The 27,985-nt window shown below is 37.2% G+C and overlaps 1 protein-coding gene across 7 annotated transcripts in view; it reads right to left on the minus strand.

Annotated features, from left to right (window-relative positions):
- Positions 1-21,219: 21,219 nt before the first annotated feature.
- TRPS1 (transcriptional repressor GATA binding 1) overlaps positions 21,220-27,985 on the minus strand; it is a 261,994-nt gene continuing 255,228 nt past the window's right edge. For all 7 annotated transcript variants that reach the window (XM_060115926.1, XM_060115924.1, XM_060115919.1 and 4 more), the window contains one exon: positions 21,220-27,975. In XM_060115926.1, the coding sequence (XP_059971909.1) occupies positions 26,914-27,975 (1,062 nt within the window). In that variant the 3' untranslated portion in view covers positions 21,220-26,913. The remainder of the gene's footprint in view (positions 27,976-27,985) is intronic.

Raw genomic sequence — 27,985 nt, forward strand, 5'->3', positions numbered from 1 at the left:
TTCCTGCATGCATCACAAAAGATTGTAACTGCTAATTCATTTGTCTGTCTTTCCCATAAAGCATGTCTCGCATTGTATTCTTGTGCCTAGCTCAGTACCTATAAGATTTAAGAAATGTGAGTTAAACAAACACCTTCAGTACAACTCAGGTGGGAAGGGTATAGGTAACTGTTCTATGTGTCCCCTGCTTGGCACACTTTTTAAATCCACACACTTACCCTTGAGAGCGAATTGGATTCTTAGACAGGATTAAAGGTAGCTGCCATCATAAAATCCTGATCAGATCTCAGCCCCTTTGTCTGGGGCTCTGATCTCTTTCACTTTCTCCAGCACTAAGCTGCAACCTAAATGAGCCTCCCTGGATCACCTTGACTTCAAGAATGGCCACCACATAGAGACACCGGTATTCAACCTCTATTCCCTTGGATAACTAAACTGGTGACAATTAATATAAACTCCCATCTTGTTGGCATTGTAGGAACTTAGTTATATTGGGGTTTCTGCTTTCCTTAGGCTTCTAAGTTTGGAGCATTTGCATGGTGTCAAGGCATTTGATTGGGAGAAGGCTCAAGCTCCTAGGATCGGCAGATCATCAGTCCTTGAAGATATGGCTTGATGGCCATGAAATAATCCTGCTGCCTTCCAGCCTGCTAGAGCATGAGAATATCTGTGAAGCTGTCCAAACAGCTCTTTTCCCAGACACACCACACCTTTCTGAGGTCTTAGCACTACCCTGGACTTCACCAGTCTCCCAAGTACAGGATTCCTCACTACAGGTTCTTCTGATGTTTTGCCTCCTAGTATCTCTGCCCCATCTCTCTTCCATCCAGAGCAGCAAAATTCATTCCTTTGCTTGTTTCAAAGGCACTAAGCAAAATCTCCTTAAAGGACTGACATGTTTAGAAACCAAAAGTCCTGAAGATACCACTTTTTTCTATTGAATACTTTCTGACATGTGGCTTTCTTTCCCTAAGGTAATGAGTTCACTATCTGCTTGAAGGGCTGAAGTGAGAAGGAGAAGTAGAGGAGAAAAAAACCTTCATATTAAAAAAAAAATGATCCTACTTTAAGAGTAGATGGTAATGTTTCAAATAAAAATTTCTTTCTATATGATTTTGATTGTGAAGTGCTTCGCAGCACTGGTTCTGCATCTAGATATAGTTCACCCATGCTGTAACTCCTAACAAACATGTTTTATTATTGTATTTCATCTACCTGTATTTACCCCCATTTGAACCTGTTGCAAGGAGTCAATAAATATTTGTTGGACTGGAGTGTAAAATCAATTTCATATACTCTAAACCCAAAAAGCAAAAAAGAGAGGATATAAGTAAGGTTGAAAACTCCAGATGTGATAACAGATGGAGAAGCCATGTAAAATTTATTCTTCATTCTCAATTATTTAGTGAATAACTATATTAGTCAACTGGGAATTCAAATGATCGGGGAAATGGTAAAGTTTCTGTATTCATATAAACTGGTCTGCAGAGATGTAAACATCTACTAAGACTTAGCAAAGATGGGTCACCATTTCCTAAATTGGCTCTGATCAGAGATGGTAGGTGTGTAGATAAATAAGGATTCCATAGTGAAACAAGTTTGAGAAATGCTGTATATCACACCTGGGAAACTTTATGCACATTAGTACATCTAAAGCCTCTGAGGAGTTGTGCAAAAAAGGAAGCTGTTTCACTTTGCTTAAATTAGTATTTTCAAACTTATTTGAATATATGCTCTCTCCACACACACACACACACACACACACACACACATGTACACACTAGTATTCCTATTATCTAATGGAACAAAACATCCTGTTAAAAAAAACAACTTTTGGAATTATTCAAATTTAAGTTCATAGTTTATTACTTGACTTCCATTTCTTTTCTAACCTGTTCTTTAGTAACTTATCTTCTACCATAGGATGAACCCTCATTCATTCTATTAAGAAACTGGTAGCTGAATATTTGATGGAGGAGTGATGTGCAAATATTGGTTTAAAATGCTTGTTTTAAAAATTTATGTATCTGTTTGTTTATCCAGGCTATTGTCTTTTCCTGTCTCCTGGTTTCTCTCTAACTACGTAGAATTAATACACTTTTTTTCTTTTTTTTTTTTTGTTTTTTTTGCTGTATGCGGGCCTTTCACTGTTGTGGCCTCTCCCATTGCGGAGCACAGGCTCTGGACGTGCAGGCTCAACGGCCATGGCTCACGGGCCTAGCTGCTCCATGGCATGTGGGATCTTCCTGGACTGGGGCATGAACCCGTGTCCCCTGCATCGGCAGGCGGACTCTCAACCATTGCTCCACCAGGGAAACTCTTTTTCTTCTTTTTTAATTGACACTCACTGGCATAAGAAGTACCTTTATATTAACCTTTGAAGACTTTGCAACATTCAAATATTTTTTAGATATTTGAGCAAGCTTCAGAAGAAATTATAAGAAATAGCCCTGCTTTGTTATGTTTTAAAAGTAGTATTGTGTCATCAACCAAAAAAAGATCATGCATCTTTCAGAATCCTGGTCAAAGTGGCCAGAAAGGAAAGGCAAATTCACACAGTAGTGGAGCCTTTTAAGTCATTCACATTTTATTGATGGACAGGTGCTTGTGTTTACCTTAGGTTCAGAGAAACAGTCAACTTCTTCCAAGTTCGAATAATTTTTCTCTTCTCAGCTTCGTACTTTGGCCTTTGGAGAAGTCAGCTTTTTTCCACTTCTTCTCTTCCATCAAGCAGAGAGAATTCACCTGATTGGTGAGAGCCACTGGTCAAGTCCCAGGTGTGGGTGACTTCTCCTCAGACACAGGAGGCAGGACTGGCTTTCTGCCCAGGGACCACATGAGTCTTGCATTTCCATTCTCCATCTGTAGACCAGTGTCTCTCAAACTTTGATGAGCACCAGAATCTTTTGGAAGACTTGATAAAACAGATTGTGGGCCCCATTCCAAGAATTTCTGATTCAGTAGTTTGGGGTTAGGGTCCAAGGGCTTGCATTTCTAACAGGTTCACGAGTGATATTGATACGGTGGTCCTAGGACCACACTTTGAAAACCACTCTGCTAGACAAAACAGGAATGGCTGTTTTCACCAATTATCCAGATTTCCACCATCTCTGTTCTAACATCTCCTTCTCTGCCTGGGCAGGTAATTCAAGTAAGTCTCTTACCTGTGCAGGTGATTTTTTAATTCAAAGAGAGGCTAATAGGTTCATTTCCTTTTAAGCCTAAGCCATTATCCTCCCACATAGGATGAACAGTGAACTCTGTACTTTGGATGATAAAACTGTTGCCTAACCAACATTTGGCTTATTGTGTCTTTTTTGCAATTGGTCAAAACTCATAAGGGAGGTGGAGTAAGTGATTTGATAGTTCTGTAGATCTTCTCCTCGTCTCACATTTTCCTCTTCCATCCTTAAGCAACAGAGATATTCTCCTGCCCAGCTACTCAGAGGTGGGCACATATTGTGAGATTTCTGCATCTGTAATTTGCTAAGAATTCAAGCTTTTTCTAGTAGAAGGTCCTTGTATCAAAGTAAGATATTTCAATGTCTGTCTTCCTGTAGAAAGAGCTTTATGGAGCCTTTTTACACATGAAGAAATATTCTCATATCCTTATATCATTTACACTTCACTACCACTAAACCCTGACACCAGAATGCACATTTATCACAGAATTTAATATGAGAAATTTTTGACCAATTTCCTGGTGTTCACGCATAATAATCATTTTTTTCTACTGTGCTAAAAAAGTAAGGATGGTAATTTAACAAATTAAAATGAAAAAAAGAAAAGCCTGTATTTTTTCTTTGTTTTAAATTGAGCTATAATTGACATATAACACTGTATTAGTTTTAGGTGTACAACATAAAGGTTTGACATATGCACATATTGCAAAATGAGTACCAGAGTAAGTTTAGTTAAGATCCATCACCACATCTAGTTACAAAATTTTTTTCTTGTGATGAGAACTTTTAAGACCTACTCACTTAGCAACTTACAAATACACAATCCAGTGTTGTTAACTATAGTCACCATGCTGTATGTTACATCCCCAGACTTATTTGTCTTATAACTGGAAATCTGTACTTTTTGACCACCATTACCTATTATATCAGTCTATTATACTTGCTGAAAAATTTGAGCTATCACATAGACTGCCCATGTACCAATTAATTCTTTTAAATAGAATAGTTACAATTTTCATGTGGTAATTTAAACAGAGATTTTGCTGAAGGCTTGGCTAACATTGAAATCGATGTAGTGAAATTTTATAAATACAGATGTTCATTGCATTATTATTTATAGAAGTGAAAAACTGAAATGTCTTAATTTTCACACATAAACAACCATAACTATTTGTTGATAAAATGAATTATGGTATAGTGTTGTGTTGGGAAGGGACTGAAATTGAGAGAAGATGAACTAATGTTCTGCTAGGAGAAGGGTTTCTTGTGGTCTACGTGGTTTTGTCAACCAAAGTCACCTTATCAATTTTGAGACTGTCTTCAGGCACTGTCTTGATTGTTTCACATGTAACACCTAAAAAGACACTTACAGTTGATCAGTGAGATCTATCTATAGCTATATATGTATATGTAGGCAAATAATGGTACCATTTATTTTACAGTTCTGAGTTATTTTAGTTATTCTGCAGTTTTTGGCCTATTAAGAAAAAGTCAGTCATACCCCTAAGCTATTTCCCCTCCACCCTTTATTTTAAATGTAATGAGCCCATCTCTATCTTCTAATGATCCATTCATTCTCAACTTGGAGTGGGGACTGAGAATATTTTCCCCAAGGGAGTGAAAATTGATTCTTGGGGAGGAAAAATATTGTAGTTATTACAATGGTTTGTGACACTCCAAAGGCCACAGTAGAAAAACAGATACATAGTGTAACTGTGGTATTAAAATTTCATGAGGTTGCTGAGCTTAGAAAAAAGTCTTCAAAAAGTCTCCTTATGACATTAATAATGAAAAAGGCTATGAAATACTGCTCTAATATGTTGCTTCCTAGGTAAACTCTAATCCACTCCCAAGACATTTTTGTTGATGTTGTTTCTATAGCATTTATTGAGGACTTCAAGTAATGAATCTGTAATATCCGTATTATTATTCTGTTTATTATTCTATTTACAGATGAGGCATGGGGAATTTTTTAGAAGAATTTTAAGTCACATGCATAGTAAGCAGCAAAGCCAGTGTTCAAGGTCAAGCTGACTGAATCCAGAACTCCGGCTTCTAAACATGATGCTCTCATTCAATTCAAAGGCTATAAGAACACAAACAATTCTGTAAATCTAGTCCTTTCCCTGAAGTTACAGACCCTTATACCTAACAAGCTAACTGTTGTACTGCTCTAATCTAAATCTGATCTACTTGAATTGGCAACTCAAAATTTTTTCTGTTTACTTAACTGACTTACTGAGCCATCATTGACATACAATAAACTGCACATAGTAAAAGCGTATCATTTGTTAAGTGTTGGCAAGTTATACTCTCATGAAACCATCCCCCATAATAAAGATAATGAACATATCCAACATCCTCCAAATTTCCTCAAATTTCATTGTACTACCTCTTTCCATTTCCTCACTGAGACCTATCCCAACCACAGCAACTACTGATCTGCTTTCTCTTGCACGTTTACTCTTCTCAATTTTGTTCATGGCTTTTCTGTAGATCCAGATTTCCATCTGTTATCATATCCTTCCATCTGCTGGATTTCTTGTAACATTTCTTGTAGAGCAGTCTGCTAGTAATTCTTTTTATCTATTTTGTGTCTAAAAAAGTCTTCATTTCACTTTTGTTTTTGAAAGATATTTTCACCAAGGGTAAAATTCTAGGTGACAATTTTTCTTTCATTGTTTTAAAGTTGCTGCTCCTCTGTCTTCTGCTTGTATTGTTTCCAAGAAATATGCGGTCATTCTTATCTTTGCAATTGTACAAAGTTTGTCTTTTATCTATGGCTATTTTTAATGTTTTTTTAAATTAATGTTTTAAAGTAATTTTATTATGTGTCTTTGTGGTTTTCTTCATTTTTGTGTGTGTTTAGAATTGATTGAGCTTCTTGAATTTGTAGGTGTATAGTTTTCATCAAATTTGAAAATATTTCACATATTATCTAATTAATATTTTTTCATGTCTCATTTTCATCTCCAATTTTACATATATTAGGCTTCTTGAAGTTGTCTCACAACTCACTGATAACTCTGTTCATTTTATCTTTTTTTTTGGTTGCTTGTGCTTTTGATAGCCTATCTAAGACCATTGCCTAATCCAAGATCATAAAGATTTACACTTAAGTGTTCTTCTGAGAATTTTATAGTTTTTGCTTTTACATTTATGTCTGATAGACTTTGAGTTATTGATAATTTTTGTATAGAGTGTGAGGTCACAGTTAAGCTTTATTATTTTGCATGCAATTATCCCCAAACTATTTGTTGAAATGACTGTTATTTCCCCCATTTAATTGTATTGGCACTTTTGTTGAAAATCAATTAACCATAAATGTGAGGGTTTATTTCTTTACTCTCAATTCTATTGTATTGATCCATATGTCTATCCTGATGGCCATACCTCACTGTCTTGATTTCTGCAGTTTTATAGTGAGTTTTGAAATTGGAAAGTTTAAATTCTTTGTTCTTTTTCATGACTGTTTTGGCTATTCTGGGTCCTTTGAATTTCCATATACATTTTAGAATCAGCTTGTCAATTTCTGCACAGAAGTCAACTTGGATTTTGACAGGAATTACATTAGATCTGTAGAACAAGTTGCCATCTTAACAATTGGGGAGTATTGCCATCTTAACAATAGTTAAAAGTCTTTCTATTCAGGAATATGGGCTATCTTTCAATTGATTTAGATCTTTAATTTGTTTCAGAAATTTGAGTTGTAGTTTTCTGAGCATAAGTTTTGCTCCTCGTTTGTTTAATTTATTCCTAAGTATTTTATTTGTTTTTCATGCTGTTGTAAATAAATTTATTTCTTATTTTTTTGGAGCTAGCTTATTGTTACTCTATAGAAATACAATTGATTTTGTATATCTGTGTCATAATTTTGCTGAGCTTATTTATTAGTTTTAACTATGATGATTATATGGTGTTTGCCCTTTATTGTATTGATGTAATAAGTCATATTAACTTATATTTGTATGTTGAATCACCTTTGCATTCTTGAAATAAATCCCACTGAGTCATGGCTGCAAAAGACTCTTAACTGGTCTGTCTTCCCCCACCTCAACCTCCATCAAATCATCCTACTAATAGGGGCTTCTTTATAAAATACAAATCTGATTTAGTAACACTTTTTTATATTAGACTCCTTTTTCTTTACTGCTTTTGGTGTAAAACCCAAACTCAGCATGGCATTAGATAATCCTTGATTATCTCCAGGCCTAGCAGTATCTCCAGGCTGACTGCATACCACTTCCTCTTTCCAAGAACCATGAACTGCTTGTAATTCCTCATATATATAATTTTTATCTCCTAGTTCATGTCTCTGTACATGCTTCACCTGGAATGGTTTTCATCATTTTGTCTAGTTAGCTGCTGATGATATATCAAACCTAATTTCAGGTGTATGCTCCTCCCAGAAGCCATTTCTCATGTTCACTCTCCCAGTAGGGGATGCTTCCCTGTCCTAGGTACTCGCTCGGTTGATCTCAATCATGGTATTTATTGTGTCATATCAAGATTATTTATTTAAGTGGCAGTTTCTGGGTGAGACAATGAACTCCTTGAAGAAGGAAGGGATCATGCCTTAATAATGTCTTTATTTCTGGTGCCTAGTAGAGGTCCATACCATAAGATATTAAAAAAATTTTTTTTTCTTTGGCTGCACTGGGGCTTATGGGATCTTAGTTCCCTGACCAGGGATTGAACCTGTGCCCTCAGCAGTGAAAACGCAGAGTCCTAACCACTGGGCCACCAGGAATTCCCCAGACCATAAGATTTGTTGATGTTCAATATCTAAATGTACATATGATGAAGGCATTTTTATATAGTATAATTTAAAGGGTTGTAAAATTCTCAGATACTTATCATTGATTCTATTGTCTATATAGAAATTCTCTGTAGCATTTATCACAATCCTAAGTAACTGTTTACATGTGATATACTTAACATCAAATCTCCCCTGAAGGCAGACACCCATTTCTGTTTTGTTCACCATTGTGTCTCCACCACTTAACACAGTGCCTGTATATATTTGTTGAATGTACAAATGAATGAATAAATGACCATTCTTTTACATGAAGGAGTTATAATCAACGTACCCTTTTAAAATAAATCATACTTGATAGAAGTATAGTATTAACCTTCTGGATAACTTATCAACTTTTCCCCCTCAGATTAGTTGGTTTTAGCAGACTTGGAGTCCTAAAATCATTTAGTTTGACATGAAATTGAAATTGTCTAATTTCACACTTCATGCATTTACTCTTCCGTTAGATTATAAAAATAACTTACTTCAGGTCCCTGCTCTAAGTAATCTGTGTGAAAGAACTCTTTAGTACATGAGATATGTATAATTATTGTGGTAATCATTAGAGCCTTTTCACTGAATATTTCAGTGTCCCTCTTGTGTATATGGTAGAATTGCACTATTGGCCTTGGAGCCGCATCTAGCCAGTGATTTATGAGGGGAAGTGATATGGGTCACTTCTAGGTGAGCGCACTTGCTGCAGACACCCTTCCTGCGCTCTTTCCCCTCTGCTATATGACGGCAATGTTCCACATAGTGACTGCTGTTTCTACCAGGGTCTTTGAGTAAGCATGATGAGGAACAGAGCCCCCAGCTGATCTGAGATGAGAAGGTAGTGTTAGCAAGAAGTATCACCTATTGATTTATAAAATTCAGAGGTGAGGGTTTTTACTGTAGCACAATCCAGATCAGCATTACAGGTCAAAGTATCATCCCCATTTACAGATGAAGAAACTCATGTAGAGAAAGGACAACTGAATGGTTTCTATCACACCACTCCGTGATGTAGCCTTGTGGGGTTCCAATCAGGCAATCTCCCCACAGACTCTGTATTCTTCATCCCCTGCTTCACTGCCCTGCATTCACATTAGCCATCTTCTAGTTGTGACACTTTTCCTCATGAACCCAGAAACACACAGCTGTCTATATTCAAAAGGAGAAGTGGATAATAATATAAAGAACCTGTTTAATAGGGTCAAACCTCAGCGAACCATTTTTGTCTTCTGATTGAGTACTCTGTCATTTTAATGGGACAATCATAGTTTCACAAATCATTTAGTTAGGATAATTTCTGGGATAATTACCTTGTCAGTTAAATTTTAAAATATTGAAATTAAAGTTGAAGTTTGAAAATTATTCACAGCTTTTGCTTTCTCCTTGTTTTATAAAACCACCAATAATGTCCAGAAAGACATGTATACTCTGATACCGTAAACCCCAGATCAAATGAAGTGTAATCAATTTTTCACAGTGGTTAAAAAGGCCCATGGAATAAAGCATATTTCAGCTGACTACAGAGGCAGGGGCTTATTATGATAATATAAAATGACTTTAATATATTTGCTGAAGCAAATTATTCAAAAAAGTAGTAAAAATGATGTCTTTTTTTAAAAAATGACCCTTTTTGATGCTTAAATATTAATACACATAAATATGAAGTGCTTATAATTAATTACTGAGCTTTTTACATAGAAACAAAGGGCAAGAAAGGATATTAAGAAAGCATATTTTGCCTACAGTAGAACAGTATAGCATGAAATCCCTTTTGGGAAGAGTCTAGGGTTACACTGCCCTGTACAACAGCAACCAGCCACATGTGGTAATTTAATTTTAATAAAATAAAATAAAATAATCAGCTGCTCAGTTATACTGGCCACATTTCAAGTGTGGCTCGCGGGTAGGGACGACCAGCTGTATGATGTGAGTGAGGAGAAAGGCATGTGCCAGGAAGTCCAGAGGAGGGGAATTTTCACTACTCTTCAGAGAAGTCGTGCTAGAGATCATTCCTGATCTGAGTCTTGACACTCCAGTAATGAGGAAGACAGGCAAGTAAATGTGGGAAGGGCACTCCTATCAGAGGCAACATCATAAGTCAGGATGTAGACTCCAAGGGTCCTCGCTGTGTTTGTGAAAGGAGAAGCAGTGTAGTTCTCCTAGGGAGTAGTATGTGCAGCGCTGTCGCGATCGATGGGGGTCAGGCATTGACGGCTTTACAATGCAAATACACTTGCGTTTTATTCTGTAAAATAAGCAGGAAGCACGAAGGTTTTAAGTAGGTGGATACCAAGGTCAGCTTTGCATTTTACGGAGTTTACTTGGCAGTTGTGTGGAGTATAAAAGGAGTGTACCCTTTAAACTTGTGAATCGCTATATTGTACACCTGTAACATATAATACTGTACATCAAATACACTTCAATTAGAAAAAAAAGAAAAAGTCGAGAACAAACTTGGATTTGGCAGTTTCTCACGTGTACAGTTTAGTGATACTGTTCCCCTGCATTCTAAGTCCTTGCTTAAATACACCCAATCCTTGACCCTTCATGATTTAATCAATAAGTATTTATTCAGTGACTATTACGTTTAAAATAGTTTCATTAGGTATTAAACTGAAAAGAGGAAAGCAATTCCAAAGACTTTTAATCCTCAAATATTTCCCAAATTTTACTTTCTTTTTTGTTAAAACCTCTTCCCCTAGGAGACATTTTTAGAGCCATTAACAAGTGATTCCATTTTATCTAAAAAAAAAATGCTTATTGAATGCTCACTATTATTAGATACAATGCTAAAAACTAAGAACAAAGAAGTAATGAACTCTGTCTTTTCTGATTAAGTGGCAAAGGTATCCTAATACAGTTTTACCTCCTCTTCTCTTCCCTGCCCTCTTCTGGTAGATGTAAAAAAGTTTTCTAAAATAGACCAAAGGCAAGTAGTTGGAGGAGAAATTGTCTGTAATTAGCATCTGTAGCATCAGTCCATTACTTAAAAAATAATGGTTAGAGTAGCAGAGATAGGAATAAATAATAGTGGGCGTGAGAATTATTTTGTTGTGATATCCTAAGAGAAATATTGAAAATATTCTCTGTCCAAAGGAGAATTTTTGGTACATTCCTTGTGCTTTGGAAAAGAAGGAAGCTGCAGTGATTTACAAAATATATAGTGAGAGCAGGTAAGTTCTCCTGAATTTTAGTCTTCTGTGACATTTCAATGAGACATCACTCACCTCAAAACATAAAAAATACCTATTTACATTCCCCATAAATATACTTAGAATACCCTAGCTTTTATCCTTATAATATTTTTCTGTATGGGATTTTTTTATAATCTTGAGTAATCTCAGACTTAAACTGTGGTGAATTTAATTTCGATTATAATTGTGGAAAAGACCCCATTTATGTTGTTTGATATAACTGTAATTCATCGCTCGCAGGGAGAAGTAACTTTTATTTTTAGAAAGTATGTAATGTGGAAAGATAAAAATGTTTTAATTTTTAAAAGATTTTTCTATATTTTATTCAGAAAAATAATTAACTTTGGAACTGTTTGAACTCTCAAGGCCATACTAAGCCTGATCTAAATAAAAGGTTTATTATCTTAAGGTTTATTATCATTCTACTCTCCAAGAATGATTACTACTATAAAAATATTATTACTATTTTACATCTTTATAAAGTTACCTTATAGAAAAATGATGATAAGTCATAATTATTTTTTTGTCCAGAAGAGATGCCAATGATTCTTACCCAGTAATGAAGATAACCCAAAAGGTTATGATCATTATTGTCAAATAGAACATGAAACATATGCATCTAATTTAGCAATCTTATTTCATCATTCTTTTTTTTTTCAGTCTTTCATATCCTTTTTTGAACCAGCTTTGTCGTATTGCTGGTTCCCTCTTTAATGAGTTAATTAAAACTTTTGCTTGTGTTCACCCTGCCTGTGAGAATGATGTTTTTGTTGTTTGTTACATTTGAAGTTATGTTTTGACAATCTGAAAATTAAATAATGATCTAGTTATTTTATTTAACATCAAACCCATCATGATGGAACTCCATACATGAGGATCCCATCTGTAAAGATAGTGCCCATAACCAACAGAATTTCTAGAAATGTTTGTGGATAAGGTCAGGTTGATTTAGTCATCTGGGAAATAGAAAATTAACAGGTGTCTAGAAGCTGCAGAGCTCAATTCTTTGTATGAAAAAATCTATATAGAAGCCCTGGAGAACCAGCCAGGCTTTGCTCTTTATACTTATAGTGAGACAGAGTAGATTGCCCTGGTTGTCTGCTTCTGTAAACTTTGCATGTTTGGTAAGTGGTAAATGGCTGATTATATGTAAACTGACTTGCCAAAATGCAAAGTATCACCATGTATTTATTTCTATTAATAAACGTAGTCAGGGCTTCCCTGGTGGCGCAGTGGTTGAGAGTCCGCCTGCCGATGCAGGGGACACGGGTTCGTGCCCCGGTCCGGGAAGATCCCACATGCTGCGGAGCGGCTAGGGCTGTGAGCCATGGCTGCTGAGCCTGCGCGTCCGGAGCCTGTGCTCTGCAACGGGAGAGGCCACAACAGTGAGAGGCCCACGTATCGCAAAAAGAAAACAAAAAAAAAACAAAAAAAAAAAACATAGTCAATAAACAAACATGCTTTTAGGGGAAAAAACACAGTTTAAAAAAGGAAAATAAGAATCTCTTTGATGGCTGATTGGATCCTAAGCATTCATTATTAGTACCTCAAGTTTTTGATATCATGGGAACTGTTTATAAAAATTTTCCAAGAATTCCATGAAAATTGTGCCCAAATTAGAAGTCAGCAAGTTAAAACAACTTTTATGGTTATAGCTTTTTGTTGTTTTCATTATCTTTCGTGTCTTCCTTTCAGACCAAAGAAACTTAAAACATGACTCAATGTCTTAATGCTTATAAAATGTTGATTTATTTTGCCTTGGTCCATCTTAAAATGATCAATTATCAAAAATCATCATGGACAATGGTGTGTGTCAATAGGCAGTACTCTTTACTCTGGTGTGTATACCTTTAAGAAATATTGAAAATCTATTTCTCTGTAAAAGACCATTCTATAACTGAATTTAACTAGCAACAGAACTGCATATTGGTGTTTGTCTTGAAAAGAACAGTTCTTGTTAATTTAAAAACATTTTAGAGGTTGTTTTTGAGGTTAAAGTGGTTGGGGGCAGGAAGGGTAAAAAGAGGAAGTTTTAGCGGGTTCAGTACTTGAGTGCATGTGAGTATAGTCTGGCAAAGAGACATTCAGGAGTGGGCCTTGTTAAAATGATGCATTTATTTTGAAATTAATTAATTGAAATGAAAATATGTCTACTCAGAGTCTAAGTTGTTAAGGCCACTGATTTCAATCAAAGAAAATGCTCCTGGAGGTTGTGTTTCTATTATACCACACTAGTTTCATGACATAAGGTTTACAATGGCAAAGAAACTATGCATCACTAAGAATCCAATGTCTTCAAAAGCAAATGACAGGGCTTCCCTGGTGGTGCAGTGGTTGAGAGTCTGCTTGCCGATGCAGGGGACACGGGTTCGTGCCCCGGTCCAGAAAGATCCCACATGCCGCGGAGTGGCTGGGCCCATGAGCCATGGCCGCTGAGCCTGCGCGTCCAGAGCCTGTGCTCCACAACTGGAGAGGCCACAACAGTGAGAGGCCCGCGTACCGCAAAGAAAAAAAAAAAAAAGCAAATGACAATTCATTTCCTTTTCGATGTTAAGATGCTAGTAAGGTGATAGGTAGTATTTGACAGGAGAATAGATGACCAAGGACACAAAAGCATCAAGTGAGAAAGGCTTCCCATGCTTTTGCTGTGGACAGCTTCAACCAATCATATCAAGGAAAGCGTAACTGTGGTCTTTAAATGTAAGACTGTCTGGGAAATCAGGGCCAGCTGGCATCCATTCAGAAAAAAAGATTTTCCACTGCCTTTGAGAATATTGAAATTGCCATCATTGGTCAGTCATGTAAGGAGATCAGGCAACCTACTGTAATCATGCTCTCCAATGATGGTAAAGACTTACCATTGCCTATGGAGCGGCTTGCTTTAGCTTAAAGTTTGCTTGCATGCAGGAAGTGTGATTGCTGGATTACAGAGCCCAGACAGCTGCTGTTTGGCAAAGAAAACTCATCGATAAAATTGCACTGCCTGATTGCAGGATTACAAGTTAAAGAGCTGTACATTGTAGGAAAAAAGGAACCAATTTCATTGTTTAAAACATCTGTGGGTCATCATTTGATTTCAGTTTTCAAGATTTGATTTTTACCCTATTAGGTATCTAAGGTAAGATATCAATCCTGAAGTGCTTTCTTAGAAGTTACACCATTAACTAAGAAGTTACATAGGGGCTTCCCTGCTGGCACAGTGGTTGAGAGTCTGTCTGCCGATGCAGGGGACACGGGTTTGTGCCCTGGTCTGGGAGGATCCCACATGCCGCGGAGCGGCTGGGCCTGTGAGCCATGGCCACTGAGCCTGTGCGTCCGGAGCCTGTGCTCCGCAATGGGAGAGGCCACAGCAGTGAGAGGCCCGTGTAACGCCAAAAAAAAAAAAAAAAAAGTTAAAAAAAGAAGTACATAAAAGTTGTACTGTTATCAAATACCAAAGCCTTTCCACCAAATATATTATCTCATTTTAAAAAGTTATAGAGGAATAAAAATAAATGAGTTTCTCCTAAAATTTCAATAAAATTTTATTAAGATAATGGGGAGACTTTTTGTCAAGGGTACTAAAATCAACAATGAAATGAAATGCAACAACTAAAGTTCAGAAAATACTCCCAAATGAGAAAAGATTTATAATGAAGCAACCTTAAAACTTAATCGCTGTACAGGCATACCTCGTTTTACCGCCCTTTGCTTTATTGTGCTTGGCAGATATTGTGTCTTTTGCAAACTGAAGTTTTGTGGCAACCCTGCTGCAAGCAACTCTATTGGCACCATTTTCCCAACAGCATTTGGTCACTTCGTGTCTCTGTGTCACACTTTGGTAATTCTTGCAGTATTTTAAACTTTTTCATTATGATTATATTTGTTAAGGTGACCTGTGATCTTTGATGTCGTATTGCAAAAAGATTATGACTCACTGAAAGTTCAGATGATGGTTAGCATTTTTTAGCAATAAAGTATTAATTAAGGTATGTACCTGTTTCTTTAGACATAATTTATTGTACACTTAGACTACAGAATAGTATACACATAACTTTTACATGCACCAGGGAACAAAAAACTCATCTGACTCAATTTATGCAATATTCACTTTATCGAGGTGGTCTGGAACCAAATCCGCAGTATCTCTGAGGTATGCCTGTACATTTGTGGAAAAACTCAGAAGTATGCACCAATTTTAAACCTCTTTTATATCTTTTACTGGTCTTGCACAGTTCTGGGTCCAGAATCAGTACTCAACAAACATGAATTAATTCACTCAAAAAATCAATCACAGTCACAAGGAAAACTTAGTAAAAACCTGCATTTTTTGGGGGGTATCTTCAGGAATTTATAAGATGGTATTAAGAGAAACTAAGAATACTATACTTCCTGTGGTGATCCTTATTAGCATAACTAAGTGCATGCTGTCTTTTTAAAAGTAGAATTAAGAAAATGAGAAATAATATTTTGAACTAACTAAACAAAATCAATATGTTGGGGGAAATTTTTATAGGAACAGTTTTTTCTGTGTGTGTGTTTTTTTTCTTTTTGCAGTATGTGGGCCTCTCACTGTTGTGGCCTCTCCCGTTGCGGAGCACAGGCTCCGGATGTGCCGGCTCAGCGGCCATGGCTCATAGGACCAGCCGCTCCGCGGCATGTGGGATCTTCCCGGACCGGGGCACGAACCTGCGTCCCCTGCATCGGCAGGCGGACTCTCAACCACTGCGCCACCAGGGAAGCCCTATAGGAACAGTTTTTGAAGTGAGATTCAAATACCATCTTCAGTAAAGTGACAGTTTTCTGACTTTACCCAAATATCCAAAATCACCACTGAGATGTAAGGAAACTATCTTTGCTTATTTAATGCATAAATTGCCTTGTTTCTGAATGGAGTGCTTTGGAGTTCTGACTAGAGTAATAAGAAGAACAGCAGTGCCACAAGAAAAACATTTCATCAAGAAAATCGAGCTTTCGGGGACTCCACGATCACATCCACACATGTACCGACATCTGGGTCTACATAGTCTGCTTTGCCAACTGTGACTATGAAGGTGAATTATTCCTTTCTTTTCTAAAGCTATCCTCTCCACTTGGGCATAAGATTCTATCTCCTTTCACCTACTCACCTATTAAAGAACTATTTTTTCCTGTCTCTGCTGAAGATAAATAAGCCTCCACTTAGCAAAGGAACATGCTCTTAATTTGCCCATCTTAAAACAGAAAAAAAACCTTTCTACTGATTTCAACATCTGCCAGTTATCACCTGTTTTTGTCTGATCCTCTTTACAGCAAAGCTCCCCAACTCAGTTCTCCAAACCTCTTCCTATTCTCTTACATTTATTCTCTCAGGCTGTCACACCCACCTCTCCAAATAAATTGCTCTAGTCAATGTCACCATCGACCAGGGCCAGCTTCATGGGCATGTAACCAGTGCAGCTGCCCAGGGCCCTGAGCTTCGTTTAATGCTCTGATGTCACCATCCTGAAATTGTTAACTTTTGAACGATTTGCTCTGGGCCCTGCACATTATATAGCCCAGCCTGCTGGTGGCCTTCATGTTGCTAAAGCTAATGGCCAATCCTCTGTATTTATCCTACTTGACCTATCAGCAGTATCTTCCAAGGTCAGTCCCTCCCTCCTTCATGATACATTTTTGTTTTCCTTGGTTTCCAAGGTACCTTGATTTTCCTTTTACCTCAGGGGCTCCTCCCTCAGTTTCTGTGTCTCCTTTACCTGATTACAAGTATTGGGTATATTTTCTTCTCTAATTGTTTACTCCCTAGATTATCTCAGTGAGTCTCATGATTTTTTTTTTTTTTTTTTTTTTTTCGGTACGTGGGCCTCTCACTGTTGTGGCCTCTCCCGTTGCGGAGCACAGGCTCCCGACGCGCAGGCTCAGCGGCCATGGCTCACGGACCCAGCTGCTCCGCGGCATGTGGGATCTTCCTGGACCGGGGCACGAACCCGTGTCCCCTGCATGGGCAGGCGGACTCTCAACCACTGCGCCACCAGGGAAGCCCGAGTGTCATGCTTTTAAATAGCCTCTATATGCTAATGCCTCTCCAACTCCAAACTAGACTCATAGAGCTAATAGTCTGTTGGACCTTTCTATTTGGATCTTAGACTTTAGTTTGTCCTAAATTTAACTTCTTTCCTTCCACCAAAAATCTTAACCTATTTCTTGACTCTTCTCTTTCTCTCACATGCTACATCCAGGCAATCTAGTTGGTTCTACTTCCTCAAATGATCTCTGGAATTTTAACTGCTCTTCTTCTCCTCACATCTCTTGCAGAAATTACTGAACTAGTTTCCAACCTGTCTCCTGGTTTCTCTCCTTTTATGATTTATTCCAAAAATACGTCCCATGATTTATGCCAAGCACAGGAGAGTCCCATTAAAACACAAATCAAGTAACACTCCTCTGCGCAAAACATGAAAATACGTCCCTGCTTCATACAGAAGGAAAGCCACTATCCTCGAGGTGGCTTACAGTGTCCTAAATGATCTGGTTTCCTCCCACCTCAGTGTTTTTGTCTCTGAGTGAATTTCTAAATACTCTCCCCGTAGCTTACTCTGCCTGGACCACAATGGCCTCCTTGCTCTTCCTCAGACTTACCAGGTTTACTCTCTCACACGAGGGCTGCTGCACCAGCTGTTCATTCTACTAGTCCTTCCTTTAAGTCTTGGCTCAAATGAGGGCTGAACTGTTGTGTAGTTTATTGAATATGACAACTATCCACTCATCTCCCTTTAATTCTGCTTTACTTTTTTCTCTAGAGCATTTATTACCTTCTAACATAAAATTTTATTTATATTATAATTTGTTTATTGTATATGTATGTTTTTTGTCTCTCTCCCTCCCACAGAAACAGGAGTTTTGGTCTGTCTTTTCTTTTCTTTTCTTTTTTTTTTTTTTTGAAATAGTCCAAATGTCTGGAATAATCGCTGGTACATAGGGAAAACTCCATTAATATTTGTTGAATGAATGCATGAAGCCTGGGTTTGTACTGCATGTCATCACCAACAACCAGCAAAATGACGACAGTGATCATTTCATTAGAGAAAAAAAGAATCGTCAAGGCAATTATAAAAGAGAAAATTATAGAAAACAAACCATCATGATACCAAATTGAGCTTTGTAAACTCACTGTATGCTTTTTAGGATACATCGATTCATTAGGTAATGTATGCTATATAGAAAGAAAATATCTAAGGATACTGAAGCTCTGAAGAAAATACTATTGCTTGCATATTACACCAACTCTGAAAACTGACTGATGGGGACTTCCCTGGAGGTCCAGTGGTTAAGACTCCAAGCTTCCACTGCAGGGAGCGTGGGTTCCATCCCTGGTCAGGGAACTAAGATCCTGCAGGCCATGTGGTGTGGCCAAAAAAAGAAAAAAGAAAAAAAAAAGAAAAAAAACCCCACCAAAATAAAAACTGATGTGTAAATTGCTTTCATGTAAGAGATGGTACAAGTTCTGGGAAAATGCCTGTTATGTATTGGTGGATTTTGAGTTCAAAAATATCCCTGGGAAATTGCTTACAGTTTAGTGCTTATGCAATTTTAACTTGGAAATGTACCTTCCATTTATAGAAATAATTTAAAGAGTTTCTATTACACCTTCTAATAATCCTTGCTCTCCTGTTCTCTATTGCTTACCTGAAGAAAAAAGTTTAATATTTGTTAATTATTGAGCAGGAAGTTGGGTGAATGGGTTGTTACCTCACGTAAAGTATTTTATATAAATACAATTGACCCTTGAACTACTGGGGTTTTATGGCACTGACCCTCTGTGCAGTTGAAAATCCACCCATAATTTATAGTTGGCCCAACACATCCACGATCCCTTCATATCTTAGGTTCTTCCTCTGCAGATTCAACCAACCATGAATCATGTAGTACTATGGTTATTTACTATTAAAAAAATCCACATATAAGTGGACCCATGCAGTTCAAATCCATGTTGTTCAGAGGTCAACTGTACTACATTTATGAAAAATGGCTTTCAGAACTGACATCCTGAGTATATTGGAGCACAGCATTATAAATCTAACAATGAGATTTCATATACAAATTACCTATTTTTATTTAAAGAAATTCTACATAACATGAAAAAGCCCCTCCCTTCCTATCTACTGTTATTCTTTACTTTTCTAGCCCTGTTATTTTTACTCTAAAATATGACCTGGAGAGGAAAATAAGGACATCTTGGACATTACTGGACATTAATTTTAGCAACTTTGTTTTTTTTTTTTTTTTTTTTTTTTTTTTTTGTTTTTGTTTTTGTTTTTGCGGTACGCGGGCCTCTCACTGTTGTGGCCTCTCCCGTTGCGGAGCATAGGCTCCAGACGCGCAGGATCAGCGGCCATGGCTCACGGGCCCAGCTGCTCCGCGGCATGTGGGATCCTCCCGGACCGGGGCACGAACCCGCGTCCCCTGCATCGGCAGGCAGACTCTCAACCACTGCACCACCAGGGAAGCCCAATTTTAGCAACTTTGAATAGTTTTTGAGATTTCTTTATTCCTACCAGTGTGTTAAAAAAAAAGAAAGAAAGAAAACTTGTATTTGGGGTTACAAAGATGGAGAACAAAAGTACAAAGTAATTAGCATTATGCTAAAAAAAATAGGCTTTTTTCTCTTCTGTGCAAATGTTTTTCGTCTTAAGCAAATTTGGCTGCGAAAAGAGTCAGGCAGGTGCTGCCACAGTGCTTTCGGGTTTCCTGGCAGAGCTGGTGATGCACTGGGACTTGAGACAAAACCCAGAGGAGCCACAGCTAACCTCAGCCTTTTGCCCAATTTCCTCCCTGCCAGTTACCAGAGTTCACTATTGTTCATGCTCCAGGGCTCACACTCTGCCTGTCTAGGGGTGGAATGTATTCTGAAGAAGTGTTTTGTTTGGCTTGCAGTATTAAAAAAAATAAAAGTCACTCACTGACATTCAAAATTAGATTTCATAGAAAATTCCTTTGTCCAGATTTTCTTGAAAACTGCAAATCTGGGAACACAGTTCAGCTTGGCAATATTCTTAGAGCTGAGGAAAGGCTACCTTTATAGAGTTCCCAAAGTCTTCCCCAGCTGGCTTCACCCATACGGGCCACTTGCCTGCTCCTTTTGTGCACTGAGTTTCTGACCCCGGCCCGGAGATGGGATACCAAAAGGTGAGGGAGGGATGTCCACGCTGATTCACTCTTCTTCCCTCCCCTCAAACTATGGTAAAGAGCTGATGGGCACATATTTCTCCTTGAATGGGATTCTGACAGTCCTGGGTGAGAACAAAATGTATTTAACTTTACCTGAAAAGTTTTCCCTGAGAGAAGAATCACATTCTATATAAGGAAAACAAATCACATTAAGCATTCTTATTACACTCTTATCTAGAGAATATTGCCTCCAGCTGTGAACCAAGCTTATTACCATTATGATCAGCCCCTCAAAGCCTTTACTCTGCTGTTTTCAAAACAGGGGAAAAGAGAAAGAACTAGAAATAATTTGGGTTCACAAGAATGAGAAGTGAAGATTGGGCTAGGAGGGCAAACACTAATTAATTCAAAATTTTCAAAATAAATCTTCTGAAGCAAGGAGTTATTTATGTACTTTACGTCCTGTGCTTTTTGTGTTTTTCCTTCTGGTCATAAATATTTGGGTGAGTCTTCTTTGCTTACCTAATTTTCTTCTGCTTCTTCCCTCTTTCAAAATCAACCTTCCGGAAACCTCTCTGATTAATTTCATCTTAAGGCAACACACAAGGCATGTAATATATTAACATAAACTTCTTGAGATGATTTATCAAGATCGTCACATCATATTCATGTGGGTATACTAAATTGAATTCAAAGTTAGACTTCAAAAGCAGGACTTTTTACATATTGTAACAATCATTTCCCAATACTCGACACTCAATACGTGATACTCAATAAATGTTTTTGAAATAAACACAATTTTATTGTTAATCTTCCTAAAGAAAACTTGTATAATTTTTTTTACACAAAATCTATCAATAAGAGATTGATTGGTTAAAGGAAAAAAAAAAGCAAAGCAAAACAAAACAAGTTGAAAGAATCCAGGCTTTTTCAATCTTAGTCATATTGTTTTGAAAATGGTGATTTGATTTCACTGTCTCATCAGAACCTGTCTGTATGTTACAATGGTCTGAACTTCCTATTGCTACATGGATGAAAGTGAATCCATATAAAACATACCAACACCATTATGTATAACTGGTGGTAAAACTTTATTATTCAAGTTTAGATGTAACAGACATCTTTGCTGCCTGAAGATTGTTTGCATAAGAAATACACCAAGAACATGTTTGTGAGTAGAAATGAACATGCACTATAAAAACAAAATTAAATAAAACAAAAAAAAATCCATGTGTTGTAAGAACAGAACTATTATAGCCAACATTCTAGTATTCAAATCAGGACTACAAATTGAATTTTTTCTTAGCAACATGAAATCATTCCATATGAAAGACATTTTCTGCTGGTGAATATTGCTGTAGGTGAATTTTACATTGGTATTTTGAGATGTTTCCCATCCCATCCCACCCCCCCAAATTATTCATGTTGTCACCCAAAGGAATTTGGCATTTCTTATTGTGATACTTGCCCTCTTGGTAGCCATTAAGAAACTATGGTTTTATCAGCCTTGTAATAGTTTTGCCTCTTCATAGTCAACGCTATAGGCTGCCTAATTATGATATTTACAGCTCATATTTAATAAAAATGACCCCAACCTTTCCTGGCCCTTGGGAACTGAGAGTTTAAATAAGCCCCTTGGCCATATAATAATACTTGGCACTCCCATGGTGCCTTTCAACCAAGGATCTCAAAGTGCTTTACAAACAAGTACTACATTACCATTATTATTATTATTATTAATATTATTATTATTAATATATTTTTTTTCCATTTTACAGGTGAGGAACCTGAGGCACAAAAAGAAAAAAGTGATTTGTTGCAGGTCATACAATTAAAAAAAAAAACAGGGGTAAAAATCAGTATACAGTTTTGGGACTCATGGGTCTTGAGGGACCATTTTCTCTGATGAAGAAAGGCTAAACGTTATTTCCTTGTAAAGTTACTCCTGCTTTTCTCTGGTGTAGGACGGAGTGAAGCTTCTAGCTCTACTTTTCAAGAGAACAACATGTGAGCATACATTATCCAGTTTCCATGTGTGGACCAATGTTGAATTTCACATTTTCTTCATCCCTGACTTGACACACTTCAACCTAGCATCTTCCATAGGTCCTAATTACTGCAGATAACTGTTGATGCTTTCTAAACCATTGATGGCTAGCAGGAACACGTGGGTCCACTGTCTATGAAACGCTAACTGAAAACCAAAAGGAAGTGCACTGCAAAGAAGCCATGCCTTCTGCCCTTGGCCAAGTCTTTCTTTGGGAAAATAACACAGCCCTTCCAAGCCCCGGTGCATGTCTTTCTATCCTCTTCTCAGTTACAGTTGCCTGCTAATAGAATTCCACTTAGTAGTACCTACCTTTGGTTAGCATCTTTAGTCTCATATTCAGGTTGGATTTCAACTCCTCCATTTTCTCCTGTGATCTAGGACAGTCAGCAAGCTCTCACCTACTCACTCACCAAAGATGCCTTGCATTTTTTTTTGTCATGGCTCTCAACCCAAAGACAGGAAGCTGTGAGCTCAAAGTAAACTTTAGGCAACAAGCTGGCATATGGCACAGAAGCTGGCCACCAGCTTCTTCATGCTTCCACCGTGGGTTGTCAGATCTTCTCTCTCTAGAACTGTGTTCATGTTCACTTACTAAACAGGCAGGCAATTCAGAGGTCTTAAGACAGGTCACCTGGTGATGTTCTGTAGCCACACAGGAGGAGGCTAATCATTATTTTAGTAGCAGTACTGATACTCTTCAATTAATTAAGAAAAACATATATCCTCAGGCATTTAAAAAAACATATACATTTAATATTTTTGGAGCTGTATTTGCATTGGATCATCATAGATTATGTGCACATGTGCAATCATAAACATAATGTGCTACCACAGGCTTCAACAAAGAGCTGTTAAAGAGAATCACTTTTTTTCTTCTTCTCATTAATGTTACCTTAGAAAAAATCCCCATGCTTGCTTTCTAAAAACTACCTTCACTAAAAGAGAACAGTTTAGAAGAAAACATCACTATCTTAAAAGTTGATTTTTTAAAAGAACATCTCAATATGTCATATAGAAAGAATGGGCACACTCTTTTCCTTTTGAACTACAGAGTTAACGTGTTAACCGTGAGAGCTCCATCCTTTTCTCATATACTTAAGAGTACTGAGTAGTGTCTCTCAATCCACAATCTTCTGAGGTGGGCTGGCTCTTTATGATTTTTCTATCCCAAACAACAATATGAATATACTGGAGGGAGATGAAGAGAGAAAGAGTTAGAAAAAGGAGAATGAGAATGCATGAGCTGGTTTTGGCCTAAAGTTTGATCCAAAGCCCAATTCAGAATATGGACATGTACTTTGAAAAGACTTACAGTTTTTAAATGACATACAATTTTAGCTGGCATATAGTTTTTATCATAGGGAAAGCCTTTTCCAAGAGGGGAAATTCCTAAGTCATTTTGAAAGTCCTCAAAAAAAAAATGTTAAGTACCTAAATAGCTCATTTAAAATCATAATTTAAGACAAAATGATTCAGAAATCTTAAACTCCAATAAAAATAAAGACACTAACCAATCAGTTTTGTAATATATTTTGAGAGCTGGATCAAAGGCTTTCATTAAGTCAAAAAAATAAGAGGTATTTTAGTGTTGTGATAAATGTTCGTCTTTTTTAATAGCCCAACCTCTTCCCCATCAAAATATGGGGAAAAAAATACAATAAAATAATCAATAATAAAGGAATACGGAATAAGATCTATTGTGTCAATGCTATCTAAGAATATTCTACCAAAAGTAGACTGACCATAAATATTCCAGGAACAGTGATATGTATTTCCACTGCTAACCATTACTACTTGTCTGTCTGAGAAAAATAAAAACAAAAACAAAAAAAAAACAGATTAAAAAAAAGACATATATACCAAAAAAGAACAACCTATTTGTGTCTGACACACTGGAGAAACTGCTTAAGGAGTAGTTTTGCCAAAAAAGTCATACCTGTACTATTGCCCAAGTTAACCAAACTTCGGGTATTTTCTGATATGAGCAGTCCACATATCATGTTACTTGCAGATTGCCACAGAGCACTTTGTTTCTAGTCCTTTCACTAAAAAAATTAAATATAGTTTTGTTGTTTGGGAAATCTCCTCTTGTTTAGATATTTAATCGCCACCTCTCCAATCTGCCTGTACATTTTGAGATGCATTCATCAAAATTCCTAAGAAAGATAAATGACATTACATAATTTGAATGTCCAAGCCCCTCATTCCACCTCTATCTCAGTTCATGTGAATTAAATTAGAGCTACTTGACAGGTAAGATCGGAATAGGACTCTTTAAAAATAAAACTGAAGCAGAAGGCTTAGTCCTGATTTCTTTCTTTCTCTCTCTCTCTCTCTCTTTTTTTTTTAACATGAAAATGAAAATGCAAGAATGGAAATGACAACACAACATCAGACAGACATTTTTAACTTCATTCACTACAACAGTCACAAACTGGTTGAACTCTACCTGCCATCCATTTAAAGAAACGAAGACCTGGCACTGTGAAAAAGAAACAAAACCCAAACAAAACAAAACAATACAAAGCAACTGCGAATTAATGTAAAAATGGAGTGCAAATGCGACTACAGAATGCAATAAAAACATCAGTGCTGCAGATTCCAGCAGCACTTATCAAAATAATTTCTGAAATGTTTCATCTGAAACAGACAAAGCAATAAAAAGAGGATATATGTTTATCACTTTAAGCATAACAATGTGAGTTAAGAGCTTAAAAATTAAAAAAAAAAAAGTACTTGGAATGAATAGTGCTACCCTTTTTTTCCTAAGTAGGCATAAAAATATTTTCATTTCCTTCTTGTTTTCCATACCATTATATCAAGAACTTTCATTTGTTTCATGTTACCGTTTACAACTTTAATGCACACACACACACACACACACACAAAAGATATCTACCGCAATAGAAATAGTTGCTTCATTACCTTGTTTGCTACATTTGCAAATGTAAACAGCTAGGCAGAGCCAGAACTGACTCTAATGCATGATGGAATATCTTTGTTGCATACGTACACTGTAGAAAATAATTATTCAATATGTCAGGCACCATTATTTGAAATGTAATACATTAATATTTACTAGAAAAATAAGGTTTTTTTTTTCCTATTTGTTCTCCCAACTTCTTTAATGAAATAAGTTAATCTGACAGTGCATCCAGTAGCTTGTAATATCTTCTACATCTCCGTGGCAAAAAATAAACTACTGGTTGGGACAATATAATGCAAATTATTAAAGTCAGTCCTTGTACATACATCTGTGTAGCAAGCATTGAGGCTCGACTAACAGCACCTTTAACCAATTATTTAATGTTCAGTTATTTAGCCCTATTTCCCTGAGCAGTTATGCTGAGGCTTTCCCTTCATGGATAGTTTTACAAAGCCTTATGTATTAAAAGTACTATGAAGAGCAAACTTCTAAGAATCCTATTTAATGCTACTTAACTAAACCTGTATAAATCTAATGAAGGGATTGATTGGTAAATATACCAACTGTCAGTCTGTGGTAACGTAACTTTAGACGCTGCCTGACCACATAGTTTGGGAATATACTTAAACCAAAAGAAAATAAATAAATACAGCAGGTTACCTTGTGGAGAAATACCATGTGTTCTAAACCAATGAAGCCCATGGTCTGAACTTTTGTAACCATCTAGTCTTTTGAACTGAGGGGATCCCTTTAGTTAGAACGTGCCCAGTGAGATCAGTGACCAAGAGGAAGCTTAAAAAACAAACCCAAACTGGATCATCACATACAAGAAAGAAAAGATCTGGCTAAAATAAAATTACTACGTAAGCACTGAGGACATTGTTTTTAAAAATGCATATATATTTGGACAAAATGAACCTAAATTGCAAACAAGAGGACTATTTTTGAAAGGAGTATTTGAACATCTAAAGGACAAAAATATCAGAGAGGGTGTGCATGTGTATGTACAGGCAGGGCTGGCCAAAATCATTGTCACTTTTCCCGCTGCTCTCTCCCCAAGCCTAACCACAGCTCGCATTTCTAGGTCTAAATTCGAAACATGATCAATGAGAGGATTCTCATCCAGGAGGGCGCCATTTTCCTTTCACTGCCCTGGAGATTAGATTTCTCCTCATCTGCCTAGGATTTCAAGACACTTCGAAATTGAGGCAACAATTTATGGTTTTTGAACAAATGGGCCAATGGCCAGCCCAACACTGCTTTAGGATCATAATATGTAAACCCTTCCAAATTCTAGACAGCTTTGATCTCTTTCTTTACAAACATAATAATTATAGTCTGGTGATACTTCTCATGGATGGTTTCCATAGTACACATTCACCAAGATGGTTTTGACCTACTAGGTTCTAAACAGGACTATATACCATCTTCCATTTTTTTTCTCACTGACCATTTGTCTCACTTTTTAATCTTGGTAACCTACTCATCAAAAGAAAGAATAATAAAAGAAGGGAATTTCATGTTGGATAAGGCAGGCTCTATGAAGTATTTTTTTTTAAAATAGGTCTTCATAAGACATTACAAGCTATTGAATTCCCATCAAGAAAACCTATTTCTATTTAATTGTGCTAAGTGCTAAGGTTTTACTCTTTAGGTTTTCCATTTTTTTCCACTTGTGCATTGTTCCTATGCAGGCCCCTCTGGATATGAGTTGTGAAGTCATATTTGTCCGTGCAAAGATGCTGGCATATGCTGCACTGGAAAGGTCCACTGTCACCATGGCAACTCATATGCAAAGCATACATCACTTCATCCAGAAAGACAATGCCACAGTGCACACATTTTGTTGAAAGTTCATCTTGAGTACTTCTATCAACTTTCTCTGTTTTTACTCCATTCAAGGGACCTTCATTTTTTACATTTGATGGTGCCTTCGTTTTCTCCTTGGAGGCACCATTTGCAGTTGGCCCAGGTCTGGAATGCTTGATCGCCAAATCTAGAGGAATGTCATTGTCTGATCCAACAGCTGAAAAGTGAGGAGGCAGATTGAAGGTGGGGTAAGGCACATAGTTTTGGCAAGGATTTGGTAGGCCAGGCACGTGACTCAAGTAGTGCGGATTCCCAGGAACGGAGAGCTTATATTTACTCCAGAACCGCAGCCAATCAGCTTCACTCTGGAAGTCATTATGTACAAAGGGAAGTCCAAAAAGGGGGTACTGGTACTTTTCAATAGGGCTGCCTGGTGGTGAATAATTTGGGTGCTTCGCGGGTCTCATGTACTTTTCTATGGGACTGCCTCTCTCAGAACTTCCTTTCCCTTCAGATACGGATGAACTATTTCCTGGGTCTCCAGTACTTTCCTGAGGACTTTTTATCTGAATGTGCAAAGGTTGCATCCTTTTGTGAATATCCAGAGTTTGGCTGACCATGACTGGCTGCTGAGCAGAATGGCTTTTAGTCAATGAACCCTGGGCTTCGTATTTACTCAGGCTGGGGAGTGGAATTTCTCTCTGGTGACCTTCAGTTAAGTGATCTTCTGACCGCCTCTCTAAGGGGCTGCCATTGACTTGCTCTTCACTGCCGGTCCTCTGCTGTTTGTTGAGCTGCTCGGCCTGAAGTGCCTCTGGGTTAAGGCGCTTTCTTGTTCTTCTCCTAATAATTTGCTCACCGTTGTTTTGTTTAATGATGTTTAAAGGCCTGGGAGTCTGCGGGGAA

This window comes from Mesoplodon densirostris, chromosome 13, assembly GCF_025265405.1.
Source record: "Mesoplodon densirostris isolate mMesDen1 chromosome 13, mMesDen1 primary haplotype, whole genome shotgun sequence".
Lineage (NCBI taxonomy): Eukaryota > Metazoa > Chordata > Mammalia > Artiodactyla > Ziphiidae > Mesoplodon > Mesoplodon densirostris.